This window comes from Cheilinus undulatus, linkage group 4, assembly GCF_018320785.1.
Source record: "Cheilinus undulatus linkage group 4, ASM1832078v1, whole genome shotgun sequence".
Taxonomy (NCBI): domain Eukaryota; kingdom Metazoa; phylum Chordata; class Actinopteri; order Labriformes; family Labridae; genus Cheilinus; species Cheilinus undulatus.
This window is the reverse complement of record NC_054868.1, coordinates 18,677,172-18,695,809: the sequence shown is the minus strand read 5'-3', so window position 1 is coordinate 18,695,809 and position 18,638 is coordinate 18,677,172. Positions and strand designations below refer to the sequence as shown.

General features: G+C 37.1%; 1 protein-coding gene across 1 annotated transcript; it reads right to left on the bottom strand.

Moving 5' to 3' along the window:
- Positions 1–7,245: 7,245 nt before the first annotated feature.
- LOC121508823 (nuclear cap-binding protein subunit 1-like) lies at positions 7,246–15,064 on the bottom strand. The gene is made up of 10 exons (XM_041785917.1): positions 15,012–15,064; positions 13,882–13,955; positions 13,310–13,525; positions 13,121–13,218; positions 12,888–13,043; positions 11,620–11,754; positions 11,382–11,499; positions 11,147–11,290; positions 10,193–10,303; positions 7,246–7,788 (listed from the first exon to the last, which is right to left on the bottom strand). Exons 2-10 carry the CDS (start codon positions 13,891–13,893, stop codon positions 7,675–7,677), a joined length of 1,104 nt encoding a protein of 367 aa, XP_041641851.1. The 5' UTR covers positions 13,894–13,955; positions 15,012–15,064; the 3' UTR covers positions 7,246–7,674.
- Positions 15,065–18,638: the final 3,574 nt, after the last annotated feature.

Genomic DNA, 18,638 nt, shown 5'->3' with positions numbered 1-18,638 from the left:
ATGGTCTGTCGATACATGGTGTAAACCAAAACTATGAACGTATTGTCTTATGAAGAATAGCTCTGATGTAGAGTGTTATATGAAATATAACCTCACTAGAAGACAGAGATAATTATGTGCACAGTTGCGCTCAGGAACTTTACCCCTGGCCACAGATCGATATATAAAAAAACTCCATGTAACTCTTAATTCAGTAAAAAAACAAGGCAAATAACATTTGCTAAAATAAACAAATGTAATGTGGTGTCGCTGTTTCCCTGCGGGAGGCTATATAAGGGTGACGTAGACAGGGCTCTTCCTCTCTCCTTTTGCACTAAATGAGGAAGTGCCTAGTCCTCTGTATGTGAACGTGCTCTTTATTATTAAACTCTTATGATTCATAGTTGATGTCTGACTAAAGAAACTAAATAAAGAACTATCCCTAAGAAACCTGGGCTTTGGCAGAGCACAAGTTTAACAGTTCCTGGTCATCTTCCTCTGCTGCTGTTGTTGATTTTCCAGGGTCCCAGTCTTCTCATATGGCCCAGCTCATCGTGTCCTCCTGGGAGAGAGTCACAGGTGAATGGCTGAGAGAAGATAAAGGAAGGCTTCTAGTCAGGAATGCAGACTGTGGATAGATGAATAAATAAATTACTCTTAATTATTATAATCAAATATTCTTTATTCATGGCAGTTAGACCCAGGCTTACATATAATTGACTGTAGTATTTATTTACAAACACCTGTTACAGACTACCCATACCCTTATTTTTCACTTGTTCTCTTTCCACGACAAGCACTTTGTGAGGTAATAATGGAGTATAAAAGGTGTGTATAATTAATAACATTTTATTGAGTCAGTGATTCTTGAGAATTTGGATAAAACAGGTTTTAATTTTGAAAATAAAAATTAAGTCAAATTACAAAATTTGAAGCTATATCATTATAGATGAAGGACTTGGCTGTTCAGCAATGTATCGGTGCAACCTCCTGATTTTGTATTTTTTTTATAAAATAGGTGTTTCTCCGGTTATCACTTTGTTTTTGTCAACACTGTCAGACACAATAAAAAGCAAAATATTCTTTATTTATTTGGTCTAACATGTATTTAGATTTTTAAAATAATTATCTGGGATTCTTAGCACACATATATGCTGTTACATGTTGAATATTCACTTTTGTCCATTTTTTTATACTGTTTCACGTGTACTACTTTAAAAGATCTAACATCATACAATGTTTACTTTTAGTCTAAATAGAAAAAGAAATGCTTTTTTATTTAACAAACATATTTTAGTATTAAAAGACTATTACTTTAATAACTCAACAGCACTGAAGAAACATATTGTAAGCATATTCATTTAAAACAAATAAAACTCCATCTGACGGTGGTGACTTTAGAACTGACAGTGGTGACACTAATCTGACGGTGGTGACAATGGCCTCATTACAACATACAATTCTGAAATGTATACCACTCAAATCAATGGCTTCTTGCTGAACAACTTTATTTAACTATTTGGTCCAAAAAATAACAATCCTGAGCACTGTGATAAACATTTTTCAAGGAATATAAGTTACAATGAAGCAATATCATTATTAAGTATCCCATCCTCATAAAATCAAATATCAAATCATCATAGTAAAAAATAAAGCCATTACCAGTAGGAATAATGTACAATGAACCACTAACATCATCTTAAACTGTCATCTAGTGCCCCCTACTCATAAAATAATACATTATATTCTTCTGTAAACTTACAGTGAATGTTAGTTTGGGATAAATGTTGTTGTTGCTTAGCCTAAAAGGGATATTGTATACTATGTGCTTTGTAGGTAGGTAGTAGGTGCATTATGTGCATCCCAAATGACGTAAGCCAAGTGAACATGGCATAATAGTGAAATGAGAGAGGGAAGACACAGCTCATCCCCTAGGGTGGACGTTATAGAAGATATATAGGAGGAATTCCATAAAAATATAAAAGATAATGAAATAATAATTAATAAATTAATGAAACATTACAGATCATATTGGTATTTATTGGTATTTATTGTGATCAATAACTATATTCTAGCCTCCATTTAGGACCATTTGGAGGTTTTTGTCACCACACGTGACGTCTGACGGTGGATGACAAATAACCTACTCTTTCACATGATATGCATGAGTTGTTCACATTAGCCATCTTGTTTCCCCTCTGTTGCTAGCTACTTCAGACCTCTTCTTAAAAAGTATACATTTATCTCATAATCTAATCAAATGTTTTATACAAAAGAGACGGTGTTGACATGTAATGGTTGTGACAGTAGCAGTGTCCAAAAATATGAACAAGTTTAAGAGAAAATATCAAACTTAAAGGAGCTTGAGTGATCTTGAAGCATGCAGTAGAGCTGAAGGTTTGAAAATGGGGTCCTCAGGAATGTAGTTTACCTTGTAGTTGCCTGATTTTATTGCTTTTTATAAATATCTAAATATTGAGCAACCACAAAATAATAGTAAATATTGTTAAAAACTCACTGTTTTTAGTTTTTAATACATATTATAATTTACTCTTTCATTTGTTATAGAGATATTATTCAATTCAATAATTACTTTTTGTTTTTTTAATCAAGTTGAAATGATTATCTCCTATCTGAGGACAACTGGTTTTGTAGGAAATGGGCCGGCATGAATCATTTAATTAATAAAAAATAAAAATAAACCTATAAAAGAACCTTACATATGTGCAAAGGATCCCCTGATTATAACCTTGATTCTTTTTATTCATGAAAATGTTTTAAGTTGCAACAGAATTAGCACTTTTCTTAGTGGGACATGTTTTATCCAAATTCCCAAGAATCAGTGGATTATCAATCAACAACAACAAAACATCCTTAATTGAACTGCAGTAAAATATTCCTTAAGAGAATTTATTAACAAATAATGGAACAAAAGGTTTCAAAATTCAGATGAATTTCAAGAAGAAGCGTGAATGAGGCAAAAATATCTATGATACAGCCAGCAGAATAGACAGGTATATGAAAATGACATTTATTCTAGTCGTGATCGATAACAAAAATATTTTACATTAATGTCACCGCTAACAGCGGTGTAAAACTAAAGTAAACATTAACCATCTTTCGTTAAAAACCTCGCTAGGTTAGCATACATCGATCGCTGGTCGCATTTTGTCAATAAAACTCAAATAAACTACTTAAAAACAGGCTGAACAATATGAATAACGTCTGTAAATAAACAAAGAGAACAAAAGGAGCCACACTTACGTTTGATTAGTTGGAGATTTCAACACAGATAAAAGTCACGATAAAATACATATTTTGCTTTGTTTTCTGTCCTGCTGCATTTCCTGCCCTGACTTTCATTCAAACCTTATTGTAGAAACGAAGTCTCCTTACCTTTACCAAAAAGGGTGAAACAGCACCCCCCAAATCTCCATAGTGGCCGGAAATATATTACATCTGTAGTGATAGGGACTACCATAGAGAATGAATGGGAAAAGTTAAGGAAGTTAAGGCTTCACCAAACAAGGCTACACTCGTTACACTGACATTTAAATAACGTTACTTCGGCGTCCCGTAGTACAGCAATCAGGTGACAGAGCGGTAATGTCACAGACTTTCAATCATGAAGTCCCGGGTCCGAATCTTGCGAACTTCGATAAATTCGTTTCTTATTACCTGGCCAGGAAACATCATTCTGAAAGGAAAAAAAGGAAAGGAAACATAAAGGATTTGATTGGAAACATTAATATTCACCAGTTCCCCCGTGCGAGCATCCGCTGGGGTGTTATGAATTTAAAAAAAAACAAAAAGAAAAAGATAAAGGCCCACCGATTTCCCCAATACTACTGGCAGAGTGTATAGCACAATGGCATCGGCGCTCGTCTGTGGATCACAGCCAAAACTCCCGCGGCCCGGTGGAGGCAGTTGGGATCCCCGAATGGAGGAGTTAGGTGGAAAGAGCGGGCGGATGAGGGGGAGCTGGGTCGCACCCGCAAACGGTTCGCAGGCTTGCCTGGTACCGCGTGCTTGTAAAAGCACTCTGCCACACATTTTAACATTTCTATTTGAACCCCACCATGGCCACAAACAATCTGCTTCACACTTTTCACCAAACAAGTCTACACTGTCTAAACTGACATTTAAATAACATTACTTCAACAGTTCATACTATGTTGATGAGGTGGCAGAGAGGAAATGTTACAGACTTTCAATCACGATATCCAGGGTTTGAATCTTGCAAAGTTTTATAAATTCATTTCTTATTACCTGGCCAGGAAACATAAAGGACTTGAAAATTTGCTTCAATGTGTGATCATAATGACCGGCCTAACGAAATATTAATTTCAGGCCATTACACTTTGCACTAAACAGTCATTTTAATATTCTGATTATTTGCTCTGACATCACACCGATAGTTCCGTCAGCTGCCCTTAAAAGAGAAAATCGCTCTGCAGTCCTGTGAGCAAAGGAATCCCAACATAAAAATGTAATCGATAGCTAAAGTTCTGCTGTGGCTACCAGAAAAACTCTGAAATTAGACGCCTCAGAGTCACCTCGCTCTGCCCAATGTGGTGCTGATCCTGCACCTACAGCACAAACGGCGCCAGCGTGATGACTCTTTGTCCACTGGTGAAGACTCCCCCTACCTGTCATCTACTCCCACCCGCGCATGCGTGGGTTCTGGCCTGATGCTGATTCACTGAAAGCATCCAGCATGACAAACACTGCGTATATTTCCTGGCCTGAGTGATTAAATTCATGATCAGTGCATAAGAGATACCAGCAAAAAACAAACGGGTAGTAAGAAATCAATTTATAGAACTCTGCAAGATTCGAACCTTGGACATCATAATTGAACTTAGGATTTGAGCATTTCAACTCATAATTTTGACTTCTTACATAATATTCTGAGCTTTACGATTCATAATTCTAATTTTTTTTATCTTTTTAACTAATTATTTTGTATTTTACCTCATATTTTCACCAAACTTTGACTTCATAATCCCAAAGTTTGACCTTTTAAACTCACAATTTTAAATGTTGAATCATATTTTGACTTTTATTTTAATGACTACAAATTTCAATTTCATGTTTTGACCATCTAAACTCATGATTTTGGCTTCTTTCTAATATATTTGCCATTAAAAAAAACATAATTTTTCAAATTTAATTTCATGTTTTGACCTTTTTGAACTAATACATTTACTTTTCTCAGATTGTGGGCATTTAAACTTTTTTTTTTTTTTAACTTTTTAAATGTCAAAATCATTTATCAGGTTGACAGTTGACAGGGTTGACAGTTTATGGCTAAAAAGGTGATGCTGTTAGGCCCTCAGGTTAGTCCTGAATCCAGAGTCTGGCCCCTGCTGTGATTGAGTTTGACACCCCTGACATAGAAGCTGAACTAATGAGCTGACTATGCTTATGTATACCCTCTTCAAATAAAGTGTTACTGAAAGTTGTTTTTTAGTAATGAACATATTTATTACATTATCTGTCAAGTATTACATTTTCAGGTTTGAAACAAAAAGGTATTACATTATCAGTAGTCAGGATATTTTATTACATTATTGGTAAAGTTATTAGATTATTGGGTTTTATTACATTTTGGATTGAGTTAAGTGCAAATTTTTATTACATTATCAGGCGTTATTACATTATCAGGAAATTATTATATTATAGGGTGCTACAAGCTTACTCATCATTACAGCCTTTACTTCTGCCTCAATTCTGGTCCAAACATGCCTAAAAGTTCTGCACAGTACTGTACACACTTATGTTAAAGTTAAACTTGGACTTTAGGACTTGTTCTTATCATACAGCAAAGTAATTTTCAGTGGCTCGAGGATGTGTGCCTAGGCAGGGCTCCAGACTAACGTTTTTTTTTTTTTTACTAGGAGCACAGTGGCCCCTAACTTCAAATTTTAAGGGCGCAAGCAGAAAATTTAGGGGCGCACACTGTAAATCGTCTTGCGAAATAAATATTGATGTTTCCTCTCATTTTCACTGTATTTCACTGCATTTTTTATATCAATCCCTTTTGCTTTTTTTCAAGGGAAATAGTCCCGGACAAATGATAAAATATGGTGGGTCTCTTAAATGGACCGCTTGTATGTTGAAAATAGGTATTAAAAGGTTATCTAAATAAAATATCTCAAATAGTTCTGATGGCAGTTTACATCTATTAAAGTTGAAAGGAAAGGAAGTTAAATAATTCCATTGGATTATGCCATAATTGAGGTGTAGGGATCATCTCCCAGGAAATTCTGGCTGCTAATTCTTTATTTCTTATATTGTAGTTTACTTTTATTTTTCACTCTGTCATTGAGGTAAAGAGACACTTAACAAGTTTAACTTCCTCTACTTCAAGTATTAGTGTAATATTTCACATTCTAGCAAAAAATAAATCTCCATTATCCACACAATGGTTTGATGATTTCTGTAAGCTGGACTTTTACATTCCAGAAATTTGATCTATTTCTCAAAGGGTGTTCACTTTTAATTTTTGCAACCACATTTTTGTTTGATCCACCGTGACTTTTTAACATCATATCTGGACCTGGGAACAGGTTTTAGGGTAAAGCTGCATCTGTGATCTGTTGAACTCTGACCTTGTTGCTCTCTTTGTCTCAGTCACTGTTAGTAGCAATAACGTTTCTATTTAACTGGCATCTAATCATCAAAATGTAGTCTTATGAAATGCTTCGGGGCACCAAAGGATTTGGAAAAAAAAATACGCTGAAACAAAGATGTGCGGGTGCTGAATTCTAAATCGTTAATTAAATGCATGACGTGTGCACGCAGAAGTGAGAGAGAGAGAGAGAGAGAGAGAGAGAGAGAGAAAGCACCTGGGCAAGGCTTGAATAATGAAGCGTGTCTCTCTTCAGTGAAGTTTATAAAATCCCTGAAGTCTGCAGACATAAACCGACCGCTATCTCGTATGAACACTTGGTGCAGGCTGCTCTTAATCTCGGAGTTCTGCACAGGCGCTTCAATCTCCGTAGCAAACTGTTTTTCTTTATTTAAACCTTTTTTACAATAAAATATCACTACAGCGTTAGCTGTAGTGCCACATCTGAATTGGCATTTTGTTTCCAAATAACTATCCATTTTCCATTATCAGGATTTCCGAACCATAAATCCAATGACCAAGAGATACACTGACTGCTTTTGTAGATTTCTCTCACAGAACCAGATTAAACAAAGAGGTAATACCAGAGGAGAAAAATAAAATACCAGACACAACAGAGCAGGCGGATAAAGACTCCGAAGAGTTTTAATTCTTTCCCAATTCCACATCAAACAAATATAAAAAAGTAGAGCGCTCTCCAGTTCCAGAATTAATCTGTTACAACTTGAAACGTCTTTGTGTCGTCTCTACCACTGTTTTAAAAAGACCCATTCATAAGAACACTAACAGGGTGGGAAAAAGAACAAAAATAGACACTACAGCAAATACTCAAAATTACTGGAGTTTAAATTCCTACGTTGAAAAATGTTCTTGGTTGATGTTGTACAGAAACACTTTGAATGGCACCAAAACACAAAAACAAGGAAAGGAGAAAAAAAAAAAACAGGAGATTCTTGATGCAAGAGTTGGTACTTTCTGATGAGTTTGTTTAGCACAGGTACTGTGAGAGCACGAGTACAGGATTTAATTCATCCAATTACATGTGTGTCGGAGTGTCTGCCTCAGAGCTGCAGGGCACAGAACTGCTGGTAGACGGCGAGGATGTGGTGGTCAAGCTCGGCCGTGAACAGCAGGTTCTCCAGGGTTCCCATGTACTGCTGGATGGTGACATGGTGCTGCAGAGAAGAGATGAGTAACATGAGCGAAAGAATAGACACAAAGAACCTGATCACATTCCTTGAGATACTAAGAAGTAATACTTCATGCTGACTGAACCTCAAAAAGTGCCAACAACCACAAGATATTCGTCAGCTCAGATAAACTGTTTCACATATCAATGGTATAAGATTTATTTTAGATCCATCTGGACAACACCACATAGACAGTGTTTGGGAGGGGAAGAACTTTTAAAAAACAGGAAGGTGATTGGACAAATGTCGTCTTTCACATTCATTACGGGCCAGTAAGAGCAACATAATAATGGCGTAGTGGTTGTGTGCTGCCCTGAGGAGTACACTACACAACATGAGCTCATCAGGCAGCCATTAGGTAAACACTGAAGCAGGCAACTTCTCCACCATGAAAAGCTTTCAGTGTGGTTCTTTGCTCTACTTTTTTTATTATACACAGGCTTGCAGTCCATTGAAACCACAGACATAGCTACCACCTCTTTCTCCTCATATGATACTGATTGATCCGGTCATTCTGACTCAGAACAAGCGCATCAGCTTGAAGCTTTCAAAGATTTGATAACAGACAGGACATCTGTACAATCCATCTGCTTTGCAAGACTACCAGTAAGCAAAAAACAGGGCTTATTTATGACCATGCAGCCTTGCTAATCACATGAAAAGCTAAGAGGCTAATATACCTCCACTCATTTGTATTCCAAGTGGTTTCAATGCATAAATCCTGCTGGGCAGAAGCTAGATTCTCTCCTCTCTCAGATCCCCTGCTGACCTGCACTCACACTGCTTCAAGCCCAACAGGGCCTGAGCTCAAAACGGTCATCACATTGTTATAGGACGATCACAGCTTACAAAACTCGCTCTCACGGAGTCAGCACAAAGTAGAAATACACAGACAACATGACAGCAACTCTACTCATTTTGTGGCTGATTTTGATTTGTTCAGGACAGACTTGGCCCTCGACCACTCAGCCACTGACAAAAAACTGATTATTAAGTGGAAAAAATGAAAAATACAATTATTAAGCCTCACCCAATTATTTTGGTTGATCAGGCATCTGTAAAGACACTTAACTATAATTTTTTAATATTCATCTCTGTAAACACACATTGTTGCCCAGAAACTCCTCCCATATAGCATGAATGTATGGAAGCCCATTTCCAACACTTACAAAAGAAAAAATGTGGAAGTTAGGCAATTAAAAAAAAGAATGCTAAGTCATACTTATGAGATAAAAGTCTAAATTTTGAAATAAAGTTATAATTCTGAGATTATGACATAAAAAGTCATAATTAAGAGATGAAAAATTTCAATTTTTAAATGAAGTTATAATTATGAGATACAAAGTCAAAATTATGAGATAAAAAGAACTAAATTATGAGATAAAAATTCATAATTTCGACTTTTCATCTCATAATTAAGTGTTTATCTCATCATTCTGACATATTTTTTATAATTTAAACTTTGTATCTCATAATTATAAATTTATTCAAAATTTAGACTTTTTTCATCTCATAATTATAACTTTTTAACCAATAACTTCAACTTTTTATCCCATAATTTGGCCTTTTTATCTCATAAATATGGCTTAGCATTTCTTTTTCAAGAATTGCCTTACTTTCACCTTTTTTCTTTTTTATTTGGCAGAAATGGGCTTCAATATAAGTGTCTCAGAGGACACTGATAAATTCTTAAAATGAGGGACTGAGTGGCACAGTAGAATGGTTAGTGTCACTATTTAATCCAGTACCAGTTAAACCATGACACCTGTTGTATCCATCAAACAAAATAAATTATAAAAACGCTGATATGAGTTTAACTTTCTGGCAGTTTTTTATTACTTCTGAGACTAAAAATAATGGTATTTAATAAAGTATTTCATGATCATTTAAATGCATTTTTTTTTCTAATTTAAGGGATTATTTTTTGGTTATTGTAAATTAGTGCTGGCAGCACACCTGCAGTATGTTTGCTTACACTTGGGAAGCACTGGCCTAGTGTAGGGCATCCAAAGAGCCTAGCCAGCTCTCCTGTCTCATCTTCCCATAAACAAAGCTTTAAAAAGAAACGATGATGTACTCTTGACAAAGCAAATAAACTTAGTGGGAATGGCAATAGACTGAAATGAAAATTCAGTTTAAGAGGATGTGAGCAGTAGGGCTAAACAGATGTAAATAAGCCACAGTAACTCAAGGAGCCCCAAAAAGGAAGTGCAGGCTGTTATTTGCATAGGGGTTTCGACTGTACGTCCTCACTGGAGATGTTTTGTTCATGCAAAGAGTAAACATGTACTGAAGTGCAGTGGTGCCTGACAAGCCTGCATGGACGTTACAGCTAAATGTGAGCAGGGTCAAGGTTTCACTATAGCGAATGAGTGTGTGGATATTTTACCATGAGGAAGATCTGCTGCAGCCGCTCAATGCAGTTTTTGTACCAGGGCGTGCTGATGTTGACACTGCCCGTCTCACAGCGAACCAGATGCTCCGTCAGCAACATGAAACGCTAGAGGGAGAAAAAAATTATTATGCACAAGTTTTTGTTACAGCTGCTTCAAAAAGGGTATGCACAGGATATAAAATCCCCATTAAACTTTCTTCTTTTTAAAAAAATCATGTTTTGATAGTGAAGAGCAAAACAGTGATAATTTTTGACAAAAGACATGAGTACTGATTTAATATATTTTTATAAGGCACCTACATATTAGCTATTTTAAATTACTTAGTTTTGTAATTATCATGTCATATTGGAACCAAAACTTATGCCAAATACAATCTAAGAAGCAAAGTGAAAAATAAACTATTGTTTATTTATGGAGAAAGGGTGGTATTAAAATAGATTTACACTTATTCCAACTCCTTGTCATGCATATAAGCCAAATCATTAAATGTATTATTAAGTGCGCTACATTTTTTCATTTCTTTGTATTGTTATTATTTTTACATCTGTTCTCGGTTGCGTGATCATTTTGCTTTTTACCTGTTTGAATAAGAATTTAATTTAAAAGGAGAGTTTATTCTGAATCACACAGATTTCAATTGTTCAGTTGTTTACATTAAACTGACAAGACTCAAACAAATGGATTGCACTGTCACTACACACATTTTAAAATAATATTTAAGACTTTATAGACCCTTTCAAGACCCAAATAAAGAAAAACAAACCAAATTATGGCATTGTTAAAACTCCACTTTGCCTTATTCAACTCTCTGACCTCTGACCTGAACTCAACTGAGGAACACCATCTGTTAATAATTAGTATTTTTTTCAATGCTCTTAAAAACTGGGCTGGAAACTTTAAAAAACCCCGACATCAGAGACTTAAGACTCCCTGTGTGCTGTCTCTACCTGGAAGATGACGAGGAAAAGGTTCTTCTGCTCACTCTGAGCCGACTCCACCTTCTCCTGTAGCCTCTCGATCTGCTCCTCCAGCTGACCCTCCTCATCTTCGCTGTTTTTCTCCATGTCTTCATTATCGCCACTGTCCCTCTGCTGTAGAATAATCACACAAACATTTAAACCTCCAACATTAACACACCGACTGATGTGGTCATTCATGCACATAATGGATGGAGGATGTTACCCTCTTGTGCTGCTGTTCCTCCAGTTTGTCTTTGGCCTCCTCCAGCTTTTTCTGGATCTTCTGCACGTGTTTGTTCATCTTACGGATGGTTGAGTGAAGAATCTCCCAAATGAAAAGTCTGAAGAGTGAGAGATTTGTTATTCACCAGAAACATGCAACCTGTTACAGAGTTAACAAACAGTGTTTATCTTTTAATGGGTAATGGATAAATATTCAGGTTTCATGTCTCAGATATCACCTGGTGACTTCATGAGCCATGTCCTGAGAGAAGAGCCAGTTAGCAACTGCAGCGCAGTCAACAATCTGTGTCCGGATCATTTTGTCCACCAACACTGAGATCATCTGTAAGGCAGCAAGAACACATTTTTGTGAACTTTACTTCCAACTGCAATCTGTAGTTTTACATGTAATCAATGTACATTTGATATTTTAAAAAATCCTCTACTGAGTGTTATCATGGACTTGAGTATCAGGGTTCTGATTGGGTTTTTTAAGTCTTCCTTTGTTGTGTTTGGGTACAGCCTAATGAAACACAGATGATTCTGTCTGGGAGTAATTACTTAGTTTTCAGACGTTCGTTGAGGTTTTTAGAGACAGGCTGCAGAGCCTACAGTCAGTGACGGAAGAACTAGCTCCTGAGGGTCAACTTTAGTTCATGTTTTAAGACTATCTGCACCGGTAGAGACCCAAAGAGGGTGTTATTTCTGAACTGAAAGAAATTAAGGTTTGTCTTTCAGAATTAAATATAATTGGCCAATCAAAGTGTTGATGGCTGTGTATTGTCAGCCATTGCTCCCTTGTCTGATGCAGTAGTAGTGACAGGCTGACACCAGTCAGAGGTGAGAACATGTTTAATGTTTAGTAACTGCTGGAACGAGGCAGATACTCCATATCTGCCACGCCGTGGAGGCATTGTACCGCCGACCTTCTCCCCCTTGATCCCAGCTGAACCCCTCTTCATATACAAATACCTTGATGAGAGTTCTGGTAAGAACTGAATATGCTTATCTCTTTAACAACAAGATTGATAAAATTATTTTTAAGGATTTGTTTGAGGCTTTTTTTTTTGCTTTTATTGTAGAGATAAGACAGTAGGTAAACCTGGAAATAGGGATAAGAGAGTGGGGAATGGCATGTGGTGAAAGAGCAACAGGCCGGACTTGAACCCAGGCCACACATGTATATGGGGCACAACCTAACCACTAGGCCATCTACGCCCCAGATTGATAGAATTTAAAAGTCTACTCAGTTCTTTTTAGAAGCCTTAATGCACCTTAGGTTTTTTTAAATAATAACCTGCATAGCAAAGGGAATACTTTGCTAATATTTCGCTTTGGTGGAGAGATCAGGCATATGACTGAGTGTTGGACAATTGACATAAGCAATGAAGGATACGACTTGTGGCAGTGATCCGGGCTGCAGTTTGCAGAGTTCGATAAGCAGCGTGGTGTACATGACGTCAATGTGAGGTGGAGTGGGCAGCTAGAACAGTTCTCCAAAGATCACCTAAGAGAAACACAAACACAAACTTTTAAATCCTTACTTTTATTTGGTATTGTCCTCACATCTCCAGATGTAGCTTTAAAAAACATGTTTACGTCCACAATGTGATAGTTGAGAGGAATCTTGTTTTTCCCTGGGTAACTCAGTAACTGGGCAGCACTGAGGTGATAAAAGCAAAGGGTGAGACATTTGTGTTCAACATGCACACAATAAAAACCACAAAGCTTTCAGCCCACCATGTTTTCCTCTCTCTCCAGTGAGTTTTGATGATGCAATGCAGGTTTTCTTCTATGACAAATCTCTCCACTGAATGGCTGCCAGGCATGACAGGACCCTGAGGATGCAAGAGGACAAAAGCTTGCAAACTTTGAACAAAAGACAACTCCTGGGAGTGTCTTGCTGGAATAACATGTTTTTGAATTTACCTCAGGGGCATCCGTGTAGTCGAACATACGGAAGACGACCCGTGGCATAGGGTACTGGGCGTCTGGCATGTGCCCTGGTGGGGTGAAGGGTGGCAGGTTGTGTTGCAGAGCCTTACACAGCACGCTGTCAAAGGCAATGTATGGACGAAGGATGTGGCGCTCCTGCCAGCGGTCTTTGTTTAGCTTCTGAATCTGGGCCCAAAGGCAGTCCAGGTACTGACAGATGGAAAGGAAGAGACAGGAACTTTAACACAGCATCCTCAGAGACACAAATAAGTTTTTGTATAGATCTGACACTGAAATGATTTTAGGTTGTCATCTCAACAGTTTCATTGGCACATCAGGTTCTCTGAATCGCAAACTAAACAAAAAAACAAATAAAAAGTAGGGACAGAGTTAAAAAGCTAGGTGCTGCATTATGAAACATTAGAATATTACACAAAACTACAAATGGTGACCTTAATATAAAGAAGAGATTACAGTGTTTAAGGATTTATGAGTCTGATTTGCTTGAAAAATAAATAAAGGGTAATATCATTGGCATTCGTGAAATGGAAGAACAACAAACTCACCTGTCCAACCATTGACTGAGCTGAGCCAACAACAGCACACGATGATGCACCGTCTCAAGATTTCCACGTGGCATCTGGACACAAATAAACCAAACAAATGATGCACAATCAAATAAAAGGAGGTTCTCACAAAATTTAAATGAAACATTTAAAAATGGAGCTTGGATTTGCATTTTACCATCAAAGTCTGAGAAATTTACTTTTTACTGATGTCAAAAGCAATGTTATAATACTTTGGGATTTTTCATTTGTTTTTAGTTTGTTTTCAATTTTGTTTTAGTTTTATAAGATTTTATGCTGTTTTTAGTTCAGTTTTTACTTAGATAAAGTGCTTCTTTTTGTTTAATTTTCATTAGACTCAGGATTTATTACCAAGTGCATTTTCACATACAGGAAATCTGACTTGGTGTTTGGTCAAAAACAAATAATACAGAAAAGGAATGAAAATTAAGAGGCTGGACTTGAATATATTTTTATAGAAAAAATATAGTAGCAAAAGAATAATATAGAATACAATGTAAACATCATAAAAAGTATGCACAAAGGTGCAAAAGGAAAATTGTATAGATATGCAGGTTAACTGGCGAATAGGTATATGTGCAACAAAAAAAACTTTTAAAAAATTAGCTTTAAATATTTCTGCAATAAGAAATAAGAAATACATTTTTGTTAGGGGCGTGACCCAAAAGAGCCAGAAAAAGTAAACATCATATAATTCTTAATTTAATGTATTCTAATATATTTAAATGCACTGCTCCTCCTCTTTCATCTTATTTACTCAAATTTGAAATTTGAATACAATTATAGACCTTGAATTACTATTGTTGTAATTTATGGTGTGTTGAAGTCTTCTTCAAGCAAATCAGACTATTTTAAACTGGATATATCAGTCAGAAAGCTTGTTTCAAAGACTAAAACCAAAGACATTTTGTCCCTAATTTCATTTTAGTTCTGTAAGCACACAATACACTTTCATTAAGTTTTAGCCCTTGGTTTTCAGTTGACTAAAATGCTTTATATGTTTTTTTTTTCTTTAGTTTTAGTAAACTATAATAACCCTGGTCAAAACTGTAACAGTTAAAAGCAGCATCAGGTCTGTGTATGTGTGAGAGCACATTCGTTAAACTGACCTGAAGAACCACTCTGGTGTCATGTGGGACCACAGTGACGATCCTGGACCCCCTCTCCACCCGCCGCAGAGTCTCATCATTCTGAACTCCATCTGTGGCCAAAGCCGCCTGCAGCCCTGCAGGTCATAAAAAACCAAAACATTTATCATGAAAAACATCAACCTTTCAGTAATAATCAAAATGCATTATCCTTTAAGTGTGGTAATTAAATCAAAATAACATAATCAATAAGAACAAGCTTTCTTAATCTCACCTTTGACACTGAGCGTGCTCAGTTGGAGGCAGCGGCACGTGTGGGAATGTGTGGTGATGAGGAGGAAGTCATTGCAAATAGCAACGGAGGAAATATTGGAGGCAAGCTGAGAAAAAAAAAAACAACAAAATTGTCACATTCTTGTTAAGTTTGTCTTCTGATGAACATTTCTAACCTAACAAGCCAGACAGATTGTTTCAGATATCCATGGTATGGGAAATATAAATATAAATAAAGCTTAAAGCTTTGCAGGATGAATTTGCCTAAAGTCAGACATGAAATCTGACTTTAGGCAAATTGAGCACACCTCTGTGTCTCCTGCATACAGGTGAGATCTGTCTGTCAAGCCCAGAAGATATTCCTGAGGATGAAGAGAAAAGATAAAACAAAACATTTCAGCCTGTTCACAGAAATTTGCTACAGAACATTACTGTTTGGAGAATCTTGAGAGAATCTACCTCTGTTATGACATAATCTTTCTATTTTTTTTGTTTTGGTGACAGGAAATACTACATACATTTTGCAATTCATTCTACATGTCAAGCTGCATTTCCTGGCTAAGTGACACTTTTCATTCTGCATGTCTTTCATTGACAGCTAATAACATTGTAGCACAGTGGTGCTGCTCATTGGGAAGCTAAAAATGTAAGAATCCATGGAAAAAAATTGCTGTTCAGAATTCTTTTGGAGATATTGAACAAAAACCTTGAATAACCAAACTTGCAGCAAAAACATCACTTGAGAACAGAAGAAAGTTGAAGACTGACCCCACAGCAGCCTCCTGATCTGTCCATCTTCCAGCTGCAGCGCCACAGTGCCAGTCTGAGAGCAGTGAACCACGCTGATGACAACGCCATCCACTTCAACATCAGACCTGAAACATCAAAACCTCTGTATTGAGTCTTGACCTGCAACATAGCTGTGGAATCATTTCTGAAGTAATACATTTCATTCGTAAGTTAGACTCTGCTGACCTGACAGTGAGCATGTCCTCAGCATCAGGAGCAGGATGGAGCATCAGCAGGGTGGAGGAGGTCGGGAGCAGACCGGGGCTCACACCTACAAACAGCTGTTCCTGCAGCCACAGCAGCTGCTGCAGAGATAAAGGCTCCTCCTGGTGGAAATTTACTCTGCAGACAGAGGAAACAGGACAGAGAAATTAAAAAACAGAGATCAGACTGCTCACATATTTGCCTACAAGCTGAATATAAGCAGCAAAGGTACTTAGTACTTCTTAGTTCAACATTTGGTACATTTTAAAAGGGTTAAAGAGCAGCACAGATGAAACAACCACATGTACATCTGGAAACAGCAATTTGTTGTTGTTCCTGAAGGTTTTCTGGAGGACCAGGGGACGAGACACCACCCTGAACCCATTTGTTGTTTTGTCTTTCTGTTCTCCTGAATCTGGAAAAAATGATGGTTGAAGTAAAGACCAAAGAAGATGAAACAAACAAACAACATATAAGAAAAGACATACAAATCAGTGGTAAGAAGACTTGCTGACACTGTAATGGTTTCACCACATGCCAGGGTATGAAGTCAGTGTTAACTTTTATTCTTAAAAGTCAACTAAAAGGTGCAATTCTTTCTTGAATCAGTGCAGACAGGACAATCACCAGGATTTTATCTGAAGGACCCTGACCCTCAGGCTGAGAAGCATTCATTCAAAAACAGCCAACATACCTTCACCAAAGTCATCCTGGTGGATTCCAACCTCAGTGATGGGCTCAAAGTCTTTGGTCATCATAATGATCATCTCCTGACCTGTTGGTACAGATTTTAAGTCATTTGTTAACTAATATGCTAATATATATGCACTAATCAACATATAAAGCAACAGTAGCCCTTCACCATGCCAATCTAAAAAAAGAATATTCCCTCAACTTTGTTGATTTATGAACAGATATACCTTAAATCTCTCCTCTATCAATAACAAACTCTAAAGTGCAGTTTTGCCAACTGTAACATCTTTGTATAAGTTAGTAAATCCTGGTATTAAGACCATTCTGGAGACAATAACGACATGTCACTTCACATTCACTGAGTCCAAAGGGTGTCTTATTAAAGATTTAAAATTTAAACATCAAGGCCAAGCTTTTACTGTAAGACAAAAAGACGAATACTTTTTAAAATACAGTTTGGACATATGAATAACTGACCAGTAGTGAGAATGACAAGCTCTTCATCCGGACTCCAACACATGGAGGTCAGACCACTGTCCACACTACCCCGGCACTCCAACTATGACACATAGTCATACACTTCTGTGAGGATCTTTACTGATGGAATGTACAGTGTTTTCATTATGTGATGTAGTATGTTTTAAAACTTACTCTGGCTTTAATGATAAAGCCAACATTTAATGAGTTAACATTTCTTAACTGCTTACCTCAAACATATTGAGATTGAACAAGATGACATCACCACCAGCTGTAGCCAAACATGCTGACTCCAGTTCAGCCAAGTCCTACAATCCCACCACCTCTCCACTGCCGTCCTCTGGGAGGAACCCCTCAGCTGTCAGTGATGCCTCGGTGACCACCTGCAGGACAGAATGATAGGATGCATCATGTTATAGAATGCAGTCCCTTTCCATTTACTTGTTTTGCAAAATTCCAACTAATCTTTTACACTTTAATATGCTCGATGACTTGACACTTACACTTATCCATAAACAAAGCTACCGGGCTGTTTACATTTAAGGAGACGTGCACATCAAGACACTTCTTCTCTCATAAAAGACTGTGTAGGGAAATTCCATGGACAGAAAGGCAAAATAAGCACAGCGTTTGATCGCAGGCTAACCTGGCCAGTTCGTGGATCATATTCTGTGATGGAGTAGAAAGAAGCGACCAGCAGCGATCCAGTGTCAGCCCGCACACAGAAACACTGCGGGGATCCCGGACCCTGAAGCTCTGAGCTCCGTAGGCTCTTCAGCAGCTTCAAGTTCCTCATTTTACTTCAGGACAAATTGAAAACAAACAAAGCCTTTGTCTGGAGCCACAGGCTGCAAAACACTACATAACAGCAAAAAACAATATGATTTGATATTTAAGTACACTCGTTATGGAAACAGACAGAGAATATTTAATTTAAGTTATTCAAATACCCTAAAAGAACTTAAATTCTGCATGGTTTTGGCCCAAAATGGCTTGTCATGCTTACTAAATCATGACGTTTCAATCACATGGTCTTCATTGTGTTTTTACTATAATCGGACATAAACAGCACTGTTCAAATGGGTTTTATTCAATCAAATGCATGACTATGATGATCAGGCCTGTTCCTGCTATTAGATTCCATTAGAAATAGAGACATCACAAGACAAAAATGATGGATTCTGGCTTTAAAATAAGCTTTCTAAAAGGTAC

Coding starts and splice junctions, on each gene's coding strand:
- LOC121508823 (XM_041785917.1), bottom strand. Junction 11,500..11,619: donor ATGGCTCATGAAGTCACCAG/GTGATATCTGAG, acceptor CTCACTCTTCAG/ACTTTTCATTTGGGAGATTC. Junction 7,789..10,192: donor TGCAGCAGATCTTCCTCATG/GTAAAATATCCA, acceptor TCTTCTCTGCAG/CACCATGTCACCATCCAGCA.